Below are 16,634 nucleotides of genomic sequence, written 5' to 3' on the forward strand. Positions count from 1 at the left end.
AAATGCTCGAAAAAGTTGCCCAAAATTGGACTTTCCGAATGGACCACCTAAGACGCAGCCGCGGTCAACATTTAAATGAAATTATCTTCAAAAAGTAAATGTCATGAACCAATCTAACGTTTCAAATAAAGAACCGATGAGATTTTGCAAATTTTATGCGTTTTTTTTTAAAAAAAGTTATCAAGCTCTTAAAAAATCACCCTTTATAAACTTTTTATGATTAACAAATTGAAGTTTTTATTTTTTTTATAATTTTAGTGAAATGAAATACATTTACGTTTTTTTCTTAGTTAAAATGAAAAATACCTGAAGTAAACAATAAACAAAGAAGTAAGCAAATATGTGGATTAGTGTGTTTTATTTTTAAGCTTGAAAATGACATATGTACATACTTATATAATCCACGCGACCTATCATGTCACTTTACGGTGCGCTGGCACTGCAAGATGAATCGAATTAGCTTTGTGCATTTTTCCAATATTTTTCAAAATACGTTTAACATTTTTTCAGACTTCTACCCCTTACAAGGGAATGATTTTTCAAATTTTCGAAAAGCAGTTTTGATATTTTTTATTTTGTAATATCTAATACTTCTCAGTTATTTTTAAAGTGTTCTGTGAAATTTTCAAAAAAACATATATTATTTGCGTGCAAAATTTTTTGGGTGTACAATTTGACAGCGGCAATGAGTATTTTTGCCACATACACAAGCAAGAATATTTTTGTATGCGTGCACTCGGCACTTGCCGACCACTGCTGTATTCACATAATTCCTCATGTGCTGAACACAAAACGACGACAGACGACAAACGACATCTGTCAAATATTACACACGTTCTTATGGACACTTATTTTGACGACGACACGAATACACGACTGTAGGCCGACAGTTGTCATTCTCGCTAACTTAAAAATTCTCCTATTTGCCAACGACAGTAGGACGACAGTGGAATGGAAGAAGAGAGATGAGGAAGAGTGGTGATACCACTAATATGTAAAATGTAAAATTATTCACAGCTCTTACAAACTTGACGTTATTTTACAAATAAAAGCATAAAATAGCTCTGTTATAGCTCTATTTTACCATTTGTAAAAACAATTGATAATTTAAAACAAATAAATTTACCTATTTACTTATTTTTTGCATAAAAAATTTCACTTTGAACAAAATATTAAAATTTCATTAGCGTGAATTAATTCTTGCAACCCTTTAATATAAACCTAAACAAATAATATAATCTGTATCTAAACAAACTAGTAATAAGTAAACATACTAGTTAGTATAAATGTAACCATGTAATAAGTTAGCCTTAAGAGTATAAATAAAAAGTACACATTTCGGTGCAGCTCAAAATATATTCTTTTGGCTAATTTTTACTTCTGGTAAAAATTAACTCGCGCACATTATATTACTGATAAACGATAACATCATGATTTTTATTTGAATTGTACTTACACACATATGTATGTAAATATGTGCTGATATGTAGATGCGTATGAAAATTAAAATGAACACCCCTATTCTGTGCACTTGACAAATTCAACATATTTTTTATTTGTCAAAATTTGAAATTGATCAGGCATATGGTATTCTGTGTCTGAAATAAAAACTATTATCTTTATAAGTTGTTAAGATGTCAAATGTTCTTGACTGTGCTCGTTATGAATTAAATATCTGATTGTGCATCTTGTTGCGAAAATGGAAGATATTTTACTTTTGTTATTATTGTCAAACGAAGATGAAAATTGTAAGAATAGGAATCGCGCGCGGCATTTAAAATGTTTACACGATAGCAATCCATTTTCTTTGAGCGAGAATACCTTTATGTAAAATTTTCGATTAACTCGTAAAATTTGTCGCCGTGTGTTTTAAAATCTCGCATCAGATGTTTGTTGAAGCACCGAGTTCTACATTATTCACACTAAACTTCCGCTTTGTTTGTTAGTACTTGCGTTATATTGCATAATATAATAACGAAAGCAGGCATTACGTTGAATGAAATAGATGACAGGGTTGCAGAAAATTTTGATTCTCCAATTAATGATTATAACTATTCACAGTACATGCGCGAAGGTGAAAGAACAAGTTCAAGATATATATCAACTCTTTAGTTATATTTATATACACAAGCCAATCCATATATGTACATATATAAATATTCTCACAATTCGACTTTCGAAATGCTATACTTACTTGTATTATTTATTTATCCTTTTTGTTAAAAGAAAACGAATTGAAATTTGCATTCCATTTTTTTTTTATTCGAAAACAAAAAAACAAACTTATTAAATTCAATAAATATTAATTAAATAAAAGTATTGTACTCGTATTACACATAAGTTGTTATTATTTTAATTAAACTTTAGAAATTATTTTACATTATTATTATACGTTAGTTTCCGTTATAGAATTAGTTAGGCCTTGAATGGCCTGCATCATTTCACGATGCTCCCGTCGCCTCTCCTCTTCAGCAGCATTCCTTTTTGGTATATATCAAAGTGCTGATGATCATGTTTCGTGTACTTCGTGATAGCACCGAAGTTGAAGCATCCTTAAAATAAAAAACGTAGTAAGAAATTGCAAAAAAAATTTATATATTATGTAAATACATCATACTGAAAACTTACCTGTTTTTCCAAGCTAAGATATGTAGATGGTGTCGATGGACTTCCTGATGGTGCTCGGGATTTGGGGTTGCATCTACGGTACTCAACCGTTTGCTCAATTGGCGTTAAACCAAGGCTTTGTACATTTTCTATCCCATCTACAGCAGCCGAACCAAATGTAGACAAAGCCATTTTTTCAAAGTCCGTCATCGGCTTGGAGCTTGGACCTCCACCTGTGAGCCTTTGACTCATTTTCAACCGCCTTGCACGAATGCGCAGTTGGCTTTTCTCAACGCCTAACGTCTACAAATTAACACAATATAATAAATAAACGAATATTTGTATTAACATAAACTAAAATGTTACCTCTTTCCATTTTGCAGGACTTCGTATTGGTTCTCTACACGAATCAAGTGCATCTGCCAGCTGTTGCCATAATTCCTTCATCTGTTGAGGCGTTTTTGGGCAATTTTTCCCCGTACGCATTTCTGGGTGTGCTTGGCAAAATAAAACATATGCCTTCAGCTTCTCGTGAGTAGATCGATCGTGTTTTGGTTTACTATCAAATAAAAGTTAAATTATAAATTTAGTTAATTAAAATTTGAAAACTTACGTTGCAGAAAGTCTATTTTAACGAATAATTTGAATAGAAATCAGCTGTTTCTATTTCCATTATTTTGTTCACCACACGCGTGGGGAAAAGCTTTACGAATTGAAGCTTTTACTTTTATCAAGATTGCCACAGAATACCAAAACATTTATCGCTTGATAAATAATTGAGTTAATTTTCAATATTTAATTAATTTGTCAAATGCACAGAATAGGGGTGTAAATGTAATTTACATATAACATTATTGTTATAGTATATAGCATATCCACATAGATACATACGAGTGAATTTAAAATATGTTATCAAACATATGAAATATTTGAAAAGTAGCTCTTATTTGTACATTAACTACGAATATTTCTTTGAGAATAGCATACGAGTATCACCGGAAGTGAGAGAGCAATTGCTAAACGTCAAAACCACCTAAACTTTTCCAGTTGATCGAGTTCAGGAGGTTTTGACGTTTAGCAATTGGAAACGAGCGATGGCCAAATTGAAATCTTACCAAAAAAATATGTAAACGGAGGGATTTGTTGCCTCGTTCAAGACCACTTATAAAAAATGTTAAACAATGAAAATTAAATCAATTTGTGAAATTTAAAGGTATTTGATGAAACGTTTTGTAATTTAAAACAGCATAGTATTATTTTCAATGGAAAATGATTTAAGACATTTAATGATTGGTAGCTGACAAGCTTAAATTCTTTTATTGGGTATTGAAAGGTCAAAAGTCAGTTGTTCTAATATACTTTAAAAGGATTCTCCATATAATAAATAAACACTATATAGTAATTTATATTCGTACTAAATGTTGGGTATTGGGTTGATAAATGTCCAAAAATTATTATTTTGTTCAATCTGGCCATAATGGAAAATGTTACAAAAAACGCAAATTTTGAAGCGCTCTCCCACTGGAATAAGTTGAACATCCCTTTATTCCTGGTTCACGCGCTTGTCCACAGTTGGACCTTCTCTATAATTTACGTTCTCTGCAACGTATTTTCCCACTCCTGTTACACAAATAAGAGCGCGCATATACGAGTATGTATATGGGGAGTTGCACTGAGGGCAATAATTGTAAAATTGCCTAAGAATTTTAAGTTTCTTTATAACTACTATAGATTTATAAAATATAAAACAAATAATAAAAAGTATAATAAATATTTCGGAAGATGTTCTTTAGTTAAAGTTCCAGATGCTTCCAAATTAATTAATCAACTTTTCATTTTAAATGAAATGTTTTCACGCGCTGATAACATTTCTACACACTTAAATTATAATAAACTCAGTTTATGAACCATTGTTTCTTCAAACACATATCGCTCATTTGCTGCAAGACCGGCATAAATCAAAAAACGTGATTTTTGAGTTAATGCTGCAGAATTGTTCGCTATATCATACTTCATGTTGAGTGAAAAATTCATATGAATACCTCTTATATGCTCCGCTTGAGAAGAGGTGTAAGGTTGGAGTCGCCGTGTAAGGTTGTAGTCAGTTGAAAACTTTAAACGCGTTTTCTGGAGAATCGATTTTTTGGACTTATGCCGGTCTTGCAGCAAATGAGCGATATGCACAAATGAGCGCTCTGTGTTTGTATTCTATTTGTGTGCTTTGCCATTCTCAATTTACAATTCCATACCGCGGAAATATATTTTTAATTGATGATTTTATATTTTTTGAAAATATGTGTTTCTTTTCTTAAGTGCGTATTATTATTTTAATATATTTCCAGAGGAAACTTAGATCTTTAAAATCTAATATATCAATTATAGAAAAAACCTCAAATCTTTGAATATTTTGGTAAAATAACCAAACTAATATCTAACTAACTAATACTTATCACAAATCATATATTTATATAAGCATTTTCATTAAATGGAACTGCAATATGTTTAAACACAATATGTAAATATAACAGTCACAAGTATCTTTTCTTTTTTATTTATGCAGATATGCATATGCACGTATAAAATCCCACAACTTGAGAAAAGTTTGCCCAATTGTATCTAAAATGAATTTTTACAACTGGCATCACCACCATTAACTGATCTATCACATGTACAGTGGTGTGAACAAAATAGGAACAAATATATGTAGGTGTTGTGAGGTTTTAAAATGTGCTGTTTTCTTATTAAATAAAATTGGTTTTAGATACAAGTATAACTTATATATTTTTTCCTAACAGTGCACTATGGGGAATTTGGCCGATTTCATGGTATTAATTAATAACTTTTAAACTAAGTAAGATTTTTCGAAACGGTTTTTTTATTATTGTTATAGACACCGATAGGAATGTTTTTAGAAAAATGGGCGTGGCTCCGCCCCTTCCCTGATGAAATATTATTTATTAACTTTTAAACTAAATAAGATTTTTTGTAACGGTTGTTTGTATTAGTCTTATGGAGATCATTGGAAATAGTTTTTTAGTAAAATGGGCGTGGTTCCGCTCTCCCATTTGGATAAATTAATCAAAAACTTTTTAAATAAATAAGATTTTTCAAAACGGTTTTTTTTTTATTATTGATATGAACTGTGTTGGAAATAGTTGTTGTATAAATGGGAGTGGTTCCGCCCTCCCAGGACGAGAAACAATTTTTTTATTTCATATAGCAAAGTTGATAAAGTGACAACTAAATAATACAATAATAAGTTTATAAAATATTTTCATTCTCAAGGTCTTCGTCAGACATAAAATAAAAATCATCAATTTCATCTCCAATTTCCTCAATTTGATCCTGGCCTTCAAAATTGCACAATAAAACGCTTAAAACTTCTGAAGGAAGTTCCATACTTTTATGCTTCCGAATTCGCTTCATAAGGTTTGTTGAAGAAAAGACAGGATCAGAAGTGTCTAAGGCTCTGTTGAAAACATCCATGAAATTATTAACACGACTATGCTTCCGTGCGTGATGCAGTCTATCTGCTTTATAAATTTTGTTGCGTGCTTCCGACGCTTCTTCTCCGAAATATCCAACGGGAAGTATTGCATTTTCCATAATTTGCCTTGAATGGACAATTATTTTGTGAACAGTTGCCGTCATTGGCAACCATGGATAACAATCCACAATTTGTTCCCCAGTTTTAAAACAAAATTGTTCAAATTTCTCCAAATCATTGAAGCGGACTTAACCCGTGTTTTAAATTATCTAAAAGTGGAACAAACTCGAGGCACTTAAAATTTTTGTTGGCAAGGAAGTCCTTAGGTGTTGCATTACATATTGGGCATGCTTGAGAAGACGTTGTATTTGTCAGTGCATTGAGCACTTTTCCATCTATGACAGTCAATTGAAGTTGAAATTTTATGTAAATGCACTGCCTGTCGTTGAACATTATTTTGCATGGTAAAAGTTTCTTAATTTCTTCTTTGATGTTCAGGTCCTCTTTTAATATGGCTTCTCTTGTTTCTTTCAAAAACTCCAATTTGAGAGGGCGGCAAAATCTTATCGACTGTGGAGTACGGTTATTCCATAAAACAAGTCCAGAAGCATCAATTAATCGAAGAGGCATTACGGTTGAGGCAAATAGGCATGCATCTGAATCGCATGATCCTTGGTTAGCATAGGCCTGGTTATAGTTCGACTGCCCGGTACTACCATCGAACCCATAACTTAGGATTAAATCAGCTGATATAAAATCTACCTCCTGCTGCCTCATCGTATTCATAATTACTTCTTCTTGAAGCACAACAATTCGAGTAGCCGTATGACTTAAAAGATATTTCATTGGGACCATTGCTACAGTATCGCTAATGTATATATTAGCAGGTCTACAAAGCTTTTTTTGTTCCACAACATCTTTATATAGAGGGTATATTTCGGCATCTCTGTGCTTAGCATCGTCCCTAATTGCGCAATACTGCTCCTTGCTTAAGCTTTGATCTAATAAAAGGGCCAATGCTTCGTCCTTTGATGCACGAATAGGCTGCTTAATAGGGAATTTCAAAATCTCCCTTATGTCCTTTGCCTTTTCCGGACTAATTGCAAGAGTATTAAGGACTACAGAAAGATCAATGAGGCCCTGAGATCGCGCAGCTTTACTGGCTGTTTGAATTAACAAGGAGACGTTGCATCCGTGTGATTTAGATAGAGCTGCAGCTTCTTTCCTCTGTGCTTCTTCTCCGAATAAGCCATTTTCGGGCGTCCAATTTGACGTTTCTCGATTTGATTCGATTCAGAGAAACAAAGTTTTATTGCACTTTGTAGCCAATTTGCATACTTCTTCTCAAAATATTTTTTGTTTCTCTTGCATATCTTCCATTTACCATTTATATTTAGGCAAAATAAACTGCTTTTCTTTTTCAAATAGTTGTTGTGTTTTACAACATCAATGTTTCTACTTATTTTGCTCGAAAGAAAATCAAGAATTGATCTTTCTTGGTTTGAGTTCTCCGTCTCCTTACGCCATACTTCAAAAAGCTTCGCGTTCGAAAACTCGAAGATACCTGACAAAAAAACGAAATTACGCAGATTGTGCGCATTTGTGCACATTGAGACAAATTGCCTTTTATTCATAATTAATGGCTCTACGACATATACTGGACTTACACTGTTACAACGATACGTATTTTTTGTAAGTCTACGTAAAGTTAATTTTTTTTTTTCAAAAAATTACCCTTTAGACCTGTTTTAAAATTGGCTAAATATTAGTAAGACAGGCACATATCAAAATATTAGTACCCACAACATATAATACAAACAAGTATAATTGTTTTCCATCATAAATTGAATTAATAACTTGTTTAACTTTTAAGTATCGCACTTTCAAAGTAGCTAACCAAAAACTGCATCTTCTCAACCATGTGCTTTTGGGCTGCAACAGCTGACTTTAACAGTGCATAGCCTTAACAGTGCACTGTCAACTAACATTTTTGGTATGGAGTCATATGGAGCCATGTGTATTTAATATGTTTACATAAAAAAAAACCCAAATATTTAAACTTTGATAAAATGACTAAATACCATGAAATCGGGCAAATTCCCCATAGTGCAGTGTTTAGAATTTCCCACCATGCAAAGGTAAATAAAAGCAAATTTTAATGCGAAACTCTAAACCCTGCAAATTATGTTTACCTCTTTTTGTTCACACAACTGTACAATTCCGATATGAAGTAAACTTCCGCTCTTTAATTTGTGTACAATGCAAGAATGATAGAATGCAAGATTACGACGACCGCCATTACGAAACGTTATAGTTCCGTGATGAGAAGAACAAGAGTGAAAAACTTGCAAATTGTAAACATAAAAGTAAACACTTTTGTAAATTTGCAAAATATTATTAATTCTTTCGATTTTAATGAAAAGTTTTAGTGAAGCGATTGAATATTGTTGAGTGAAAAGATTTGAATAATTTCTAAAGAAATATATCGGCTTATTATTGATAATAAAATTGTCTATTAAGTTGTGATTCAAATGGAGAAGACATTTCTTGTGTTGTATATAAATACATATATACATATATTATAAGTTCAGATGTATCAGATGTATGAAGTTATGATAAAAGAATTGTGAAATTATATTGAAGATATATTTGTAACATATTTTTAACCTATCGTCAACTAATTCCAAATAAAGTGAATGATTAAATCAATTGTGTTTATAATATTTCAGTCTTTCTTTTATTAATTGCATAACAATTATTACAACAAGCCACTGCACATTTCATTTTAAAAAAATAATATATTTATGCTTAGAAATTTAAATCAATACAACAGTACACTTTCACTGGTTTCCTTCATTTGAACAATTTCCACACATGCTATTCTATTTATTGTGGATGTGTCTAAAACTACTTATATCTTTTCTCGCAACAATATTCTAAACATTCCACTGAAATTTTTCCTGCAAAGACGAATGAATTAATATTATTTTGGGAATTTCCAAAAGTGTTTACTTTTCTGTTTACAATTTGTATACATTTCTATGCTTGTTCTTCTCAACGCAAAACTGTTACGTCACGAAATTGTTGCACAATGTATTTGTTTTTGTAAGAATTGTCACGAGCTAAACCGAAAAAAACTAACGGTAAACTAGTGTCTTAATCTTATATTCCATCATTCTTGGTACAATGTCAGTATTGCCGCAACCACTCTGCGATGAACATTAAGTTAAGAAGGAATGTAATTGATTTTTGTTGCAACTTTTCGCAACTTGTTATGCCCTTCTCTCCGTAAACTGATATTCCCCTCATCTAGCCCCCGTGCGCACTTTGCTAACTTTGCGGGCTAAAAATGTGCCCATCCCTGGTATAACGTAAAGTGAAATACACATAATATAATAATTTTGCCATAAATTAATTTTTTTTATATTTAATGATCCATTATCCATTCATCGGCTTCTTGCTTTATCACAAAGGCAATATTCTCTTATTCTAAATATTGTAAAAGTAAATATAAATTCAATAACAAAAAAGGTTCTCCACTAAATGCTTAAAACTAAGTATTTATATTTCAGGTACATTTAATTTTTTTGCGTACAGCTTCGAGCTCCAGTCTTTTTATCTTCACATCTATTTCCCTCTTTGGAAATCCGACATGGATTTCAAATTTTGTTGAAGTAACCCAAACTTGTCATCACTCTAATTAATTTTCCTTGGTGTCCTTGTAGTTTTTTGAGTGGGCGTCGATGGTCCTTGTAGTAAACTATCCTCGTCGCTGCTAACACTGCTACTAATAATTCCTAATGCTTGCATAGTCGGGTTGCTTCCAAAAGCAAAAACATTTTTGATACCCTCTACGCAAGCTTCCAGTCCAGTTGCTTCCAGTCGAACAGCGTTGAATACTTTCAAAGCTGGAGTGTTTTCGTCCATTCGAACGACATGATCTAGCCAGCGTACCCGCTGTCTTTTAATTCGCTGAACTTTGTCAGTGTCGTCGTATATCTCATACAGCCCATCGTTCCATCGAATGTGATATTCGCCGTGGCTAATGTGCAAAGGACCATAAATCTTTCGAAGAACCTTTCTCTCGAAAACTCGCAACGTCGACTCATCAGTTGTTGACATCGTCCAAGCTTCTGCGCCATATAGCAGAACGGGAATTATGAGCGACTTATAGAGTATGGCTTTTGTTCGTCGAGAGAGAACTTTACTTTTCAATTGCCTGCTCAGTCTTAAGTAACACTTGTTGGCAAGAGTTGTCCTACGTTGGATTTCCAAGCTGACAATGTTGGTGGTGTTTATACTGGTTCCATGATATACGAAAATATCTACGACTTCGAAGTCATGATTGTCAACAGCGACGTGGGTGCCTAGTTGCGAGTGCGTCGACTGTTTGGTTGATGATAGGAGATATTTTGTTTTGCCCTCGTTCACTGCCAGACCCATTTGTTTTGCTTCCTTGTTCAGTCTGGAGAAAGCAGAACTAACGGCGCGGGTGTTGAGATCGATGATGTCAATATCATCGGCATACGCCATCAGCTGTACACTCTTATAAAAGACTGTACCTTCTCCATTTTCTCCAGCAGCAGATTGAACAAGTCGCACGTTAGAGAGTCGCCTTGTCTGAAACCTCGTTTGGTATCGAACGGCTCGGAGAGGTCCTTTCCTTGGTCAGTTGTTAATTTCCCACACTGATAAGGTTTAATCAGTTTGTTGATGGTGGACTTTAATCTTTCGCACAATACGCTCGATAAAACCTTATACGCGATGTAGTTGGCGCAGATTGTAGGGTCTCCCTTTTCGGGAATTTTTTCGGAGCACACCTAAACTCCAATCGTTGAGCATGCTTTCGTCCGACCATTCTTTACAAAGAATCTGATGTATGCTCCATATCAGTTCTTCGCCGCCGTATTTGAATAGCTCGGCCGACAATCCATCGGCCCCACTGCTTTGTTGTTCTGCAGGCGAGTAATTGAATCGTACTTCTTCATGGTCGGGCAATGGAACATCTGCTCCATCGTCATCGATTGGGGTATCGGGTTCGCCTTCTCCTGGCGTTGTACTTTCACTGCCATTTAACAGGCTGGAGAAGTATTCCCTCCATAATTTTAGTATGCTCGGGACATTGGCTACTAGATCCCCTTGGTTGGTTCTATAAGAGTCTGCTCCCGTCGTGAAACCTTCTGTAAGCCGCAGAATTTTTTCGTAGAAATTTCGAGCATTACCCTTGTCGGCCAGTTTATCAAGCTTTTCATACTCATGCATTTCGGCTTTTTTCTTTTTCTGTCTCGCTTCCCTCTTCAACTCTCGGTATATATCTAAGGAGCTCGAAATGCCGTCGCACAGTTGCCTTATATCGAGTTGTTGACCAGTGCTCTCAGAGAGCTGGAGTACAAGTCGAGTAGAAAATCGTTTTGCTGTCTGTTGTGATTGCAGCTTCTTGAAAAGGAAACCCTTGAAAATGAAACCAGTTTTCCGTTGTCACGGCATCACGCGTGAATGGCTGGACTGATTTCACTAATTCTTTTTTTGTTGTATTTGTTATTATTAGGAGAAGGTTCTTATTTAAAAAAAAAATAACGAAATTTGCGGGAAAACGCCTAAAAACAGTCCTTACAAACGTTTTATTTTGTATATACATACATATGTAAGTAAAAATGAATGTTTGTTTGTTAGTAACGCTAAGGCTCGAGAACGGCGAAACCAATCTTCATGAAATTTTCAGAAGTTGTTCGCTGTGGATCTGGAAAGGTTCAGAAATAAAAAAAAACTTTTCATAAGAAAAAGTCCAAAAATTGAACTTTTTTACACAATTCTTTTTTCTTTTCTTTTTCAATATTTTGATTTGTAAATTATTTGAATTGTTCAATTTCGGTCGCTTGCATTTTTATTCCGGCTAATCAAAGAAAAATTATTGAAAATTATTCAGTGAAAACTTTATATGTATTTCAGAAAATGAGATAAATTACAGATTGAAATTTATTACCAAGCCACGAAAAGGTCGCGCTAATATCGGTCGGCGTTCTTTTCGCAATCAACATATGGCAGCTCAAAGCAAGGCAAGGCAAGAAGTACTTCCAAAATGCGATGCCATACGTGCGGATTATGGATCGCGGTCAACCAGCAAGCGATCGTAACGATGTCACAGCACGACTTTTAAAACAACGCTGCGATGTTTGATGGACTTTATCTTGAAGCATCGTATGGTATATACTTATAGTGCTGTTAGATGCTGGATGTATTCTGTTGAGTAGCAAAAAAGAGGTTTGCCGCTCGCACACATTCTTCTTTGGATGCGGATGGTGGTTACACCAGATCAAATAATTTCTGTGGAAATTCCTGATCCAGAGATAGATCCAGAATTATACGAAGTGGTGAAAACCAATAAGGTTCATGGACCTTGCGGACACCACAATCCCACTTTGGTTTGTATGTCTGACAATAAATGCACTAGTGTTGCGTGCATTTATTGTCAGACATACAAACCAAAGTGGGATTGTCCCGTGCTTTTCTTTCGGAAACGCAAACTGAAAATGACGAATATCCACTGTATCGGCGTCACTCACCAGACGACAATGGCAGATCATTTAGCATGAAATTTAGAGGCGTGAATATCGAAGTTAACAATATTCGCCACTGTTGTCTAATTCACATTCAAAACTCATGTCAATGTCGCTTCTTGCAGATTGGTGAAATCGATCAAATACGTTTGCAAATACGTCACCAAAGAAAGCAACATGGCGGTTATTGGCCTTGAACGAGATGAGATCGGCAGTATCACTTTCAACTGCATTTAAGTCAATTCGTATTGTGATTGGTACAATGTGTGCAACTTTTTGAGAAGCATGCCAGCAATTTTAATTGCTGGAACATGTAATTACTGGAAATAAACGATGGACAATGCGATAGCTACTTCGTATGCCACAAAAGTTCGCGTACTTTTCGCGAAGATCATTTCGACATATCAGCCTTCAAATTCGCGTCAATTATGGGATTTGAAAAAATAACATTGCCGATGACGATTTTACACTATATTCGCTAAGAATTGGAAATGGGCACATTTCGGCTGATACTTCCAATGGTTTGATATCAATTTCACTTCTTCTTCTTAATTGGCGAAGACACCGCTTACGCGATTATAGCCGAAATTTTCAATGGGTGTTTTTTTTTACGTGGCGGGTCCCAAACGCAGCGCACAACCCTGCGGAGGTAATGTTTCGCCTTCTCACTTTAGCTCGCCTTAAAACGGATGTTCTTAGGCTACCCAGAGGATACTTGGCCAAAGACCGGAAGTCGTGAGCTGCTTGAGCCATATGTAAAAGAATCGTTTCTGGCCACTTCCAAGTGAATGGCGGTCAGAGAACTTTTCTCACTTGCGTGAACTTCTACACATAACCCCATCCTCCAATCAAATCAATTTCACTTGCCTTTTGTCAATTCACTTCAACGGAAGATGAACTCATCACGAATCTTTATCCGAACATTGGCCAAATCATCGTAACTGCGATTGCTTGAGTGCACGTGCAATTTTAGCTTCCAAAAATAATGTTCTTAATAACTTAAACTAGAAGATTAAATGTCAAATTCCGGGAGGTTTGCGCTCATATAAATCGATCTATCAAATTCTTTGAAGGGGCTTGGTATGTTACAGTATCATTTGCGTCTCAAAGTGTAATGGAACCCGACTAATTATGAAGCAGTTATCGAATACAAGGGACAGCTATTTCAATCCAAACGTATTCAAATTCCAGGGAAAAATTCATTTTCGATGACAATCAACAGGACACAAGAATGGTCGGTAGAAGAGTGAGGCATAAATCTGGAAATGCTTTGTTTTTCACACGTTTAAGATTGTATAACTTATTGTTAGGCTTTTAAAACTTAAAGCAGATTCAATAAATAAAAAGATATTGCAAAAAAATATATGTTTATGAAAAAGTAAGGAAAGCTAAGTCCGGATGCAACCGAACATTTTATAACTCTTGCAATTTGCAACAATCAAAGTCTTCGAAATACTTTAAGGTGTAAAACCAATCATATAGAGTAAAGTAAACCGGATGTTCGAAAATCCTGATATTAGTTATATAGGGGCTAAGACAAGGCTACTCGGCTTGCACTCCTGCTCTCTGAGAGCAATCGGTATAATGGAACTGTGGGACGGCATTTCAAACTCTTTACGTACAGCTGCAACCGAAGCCATTGGTTTTCGGAAAGGGCAAAAGAATAGCTGGTATGACGAGTGCCGTGTCGCAGCGGAGAGAAAACAGGCTGCCTACCTCGCAACGTTACGCTCGACCACAACAGGTGCGGGATGGGATAGATACCAGGAGTTGAAGAAGGAAGCAAGACGCATTTGCAGACAGAAAAAGAAAGAGGCGAAATGCGTGAGTACGAAGAGCTTGATAAGGTGGCCAACAGGGGCAATGCTTGAAAATTCTACGAAAAAAAGCGTCGTCTTACAGAAGGTTTCAAGACCGGATCATACTCCTGTAGAACCCCCAAAGGTGATCTAGTCATCAATGCCCAGAGCATACTTAAATTATGGAGGGAACACTTCTCCAGCCTGCTGAATGGCAGTGAATGGACAACGCCAGGAGAAGGCGAACCCGATACCCCAATCGACGACGATGGAGCAGACGTTCCATTGTCCGACCATGAAAAAGTTCGAATAGCAATTGCTCGCCTGAAGAACAACAAAGCGGCGGGCGCCGATGGATTGCCGTGCTGTGAAAGATTAAAGCCCACTGTCAACAAACTGTTTGTACCTTATCAGTGTGGCCTTAGACCTGGCAAATCAACAACCGACCAGATATTTACCATGCGCCAAATCTTGGAAAAGACCCGTGAAATAAGAATCGACACACACCACCCATTCGTCGAATTCAAAGCTGCTTTCGACAGCACGAAAAGGAGCTGCCTTCATGCCGTGATGTCTATATTTGGTATCCCCGCAAAAATAATACGGCTGTGTAAACTGACGTTGAGCAGCACCAAAAGCTCCGTCAGGATCGGGATGGACCTCTCCGATCCGTTCGATCCCAAACGAGATTTCAGACAAGGCGACTCCCTATCGTGCGACTTCTTCAATCTCCTGCTGGAGAAAAGTATTCGAGCTGCAGAACTTAATCGAGCAGGTACAATCTTTTATAAGAGTATACAGCTGCTGGCGTATGCCGATGATATTGACATCATCGGCCTCAACACCCGCGCCGTTAGTTCTGCTTTCTCCAGACTGAACAAGGAATCAACGCAAATGGGTCTGGTAGTGAATGAGGGCAAGACGAAATATCTCCTGTCATCAAACAAACAGTCGTCGCACTCGCGACTTGGCACTCACGTCACTGTTGACAGTGATAACTTTGAAGTTGTAGATAATTTCGTCTATTTAGGAACCAGCATTAACACCACCAACAATGTCAGACTGGAAATCCAACGCAGAATTACTCTTGCCAACAAGTGCTACTTCGAACTAGGTAGGCAATTGAAAAGTAAAGTCCTCTCTCGACAAACAAAAGCCAAACTCTATAAGTCGCTCATAATTCCCGTCCTGCTATGGCCCGTCCCGTCCGACGATGGCAACAACCGATGAGTCGACGTTACGAGTTTTCGAGAGAAAGGTTAAAAGACAGCGGCTACTCTGGCTAGCTCATGTTGTCCGGATGGATGAAAACACTCCAGCTCTGAAAGTATTCGACGCAGTACCCGCAGAGGAAGAGGAAGACCTCCACTCCGTTGGAAAGACCAAGTGGAGAAGGACCTGGCTTCGCTTGGAATATCCAGTTGGCGCCACGTAGTGAAGAGAATAAACGACTGGCGCGCTGTTGTTGACTCGGCTATAATCGCGGAAGCGGTGTCTACGCCAGTAAAGAAGAAGAAGAAGTTAGAATTTAAATAATTTTATGAAACATAAATAAATTTAAAAATTAAATTTTGATATTGAAATTGAAAAGAAAATAAACAAATAAAGTAAACCAGATATTTTGCATGAAAAGTTAACATTTTATGGAAAAGAAAATACAGATTAAGCTTAATTGAAAAAAAAATTATATACGAGAGTTTTCAATTTTATAAAAAAAATTTGATATTAAACTAAAACATTAAGCATATGTGGAAAATTAATTTTACTTCATAAAAATATTGAACCTTATTGAAAGTGAAAATAATTAATTAAAATTGTGAAATTTAAGTGCATATAATATTTATTACAAATAATTAAAAGGGCGTAAGGCGACAAAATATATAACAACCACGCAAAAGCAATATTACTTGTTTCCACTCATATTGTACACATTGCCATTTCTCGTCTATGTTCCCAGGAACCCTTTAATATTTTCCTACCCGTATTTTCTTAATCGTCTACTAATTCTCATTTGGATTGAGATCAGGAGGTTGTCCCGGCCACTTTATTAGCTGAAACGCTGCTGAAATAACCATTTATTAACTACTTTGGAGATGTGTTTTGGGTCCCCGTCCTGTTGGCAGATCACTTCGTTTTCAGGGAAGCCTCTAAACCCTACGACGTCTAGCAAATTGTTCTGCAAAA

The 16,634-nt window shown here is 35.7% G+C and overlaps 1 protein-coding gene across 2 annotated transcripts in view; it reads left to right on the plus strand.

Annotated features, from left to right (window-relative positions):
• Positions 1–16,634, plus strand: part of LOC125779535 (uncharacterized) — a 163,492-nt gene that overhangs the window by 100,600 nt on the left and 46,258 nt on the right. For both annotated transcript variants that reach the window (XM_049460899.1, XM_049460900.1), the window contains one exon: positions 2,991–3,138. In XM_049460899.1, coding sequence (XP_049316856.1) covers positions 2,991–3,138 — 148 coding nt within the window. The remainder of the gene's footprint in view (positions 1–2,990; positions 3,139–16,634) is intronic.

This window comes from Bactrocera dorsalis, chromosome 6, assembly GCF_023373825.1.
Source record: "Bactrocera dorsalis isolate Fly_Bdor chromosome 6, ASM2337382v1, whole genome shotgun sequence".
NCBI lineage: Eukaryota > Metazoa > Arthropoda > Insecta > Diptera > Tephritidae > Bactrocera > Bactrocera dorsalis.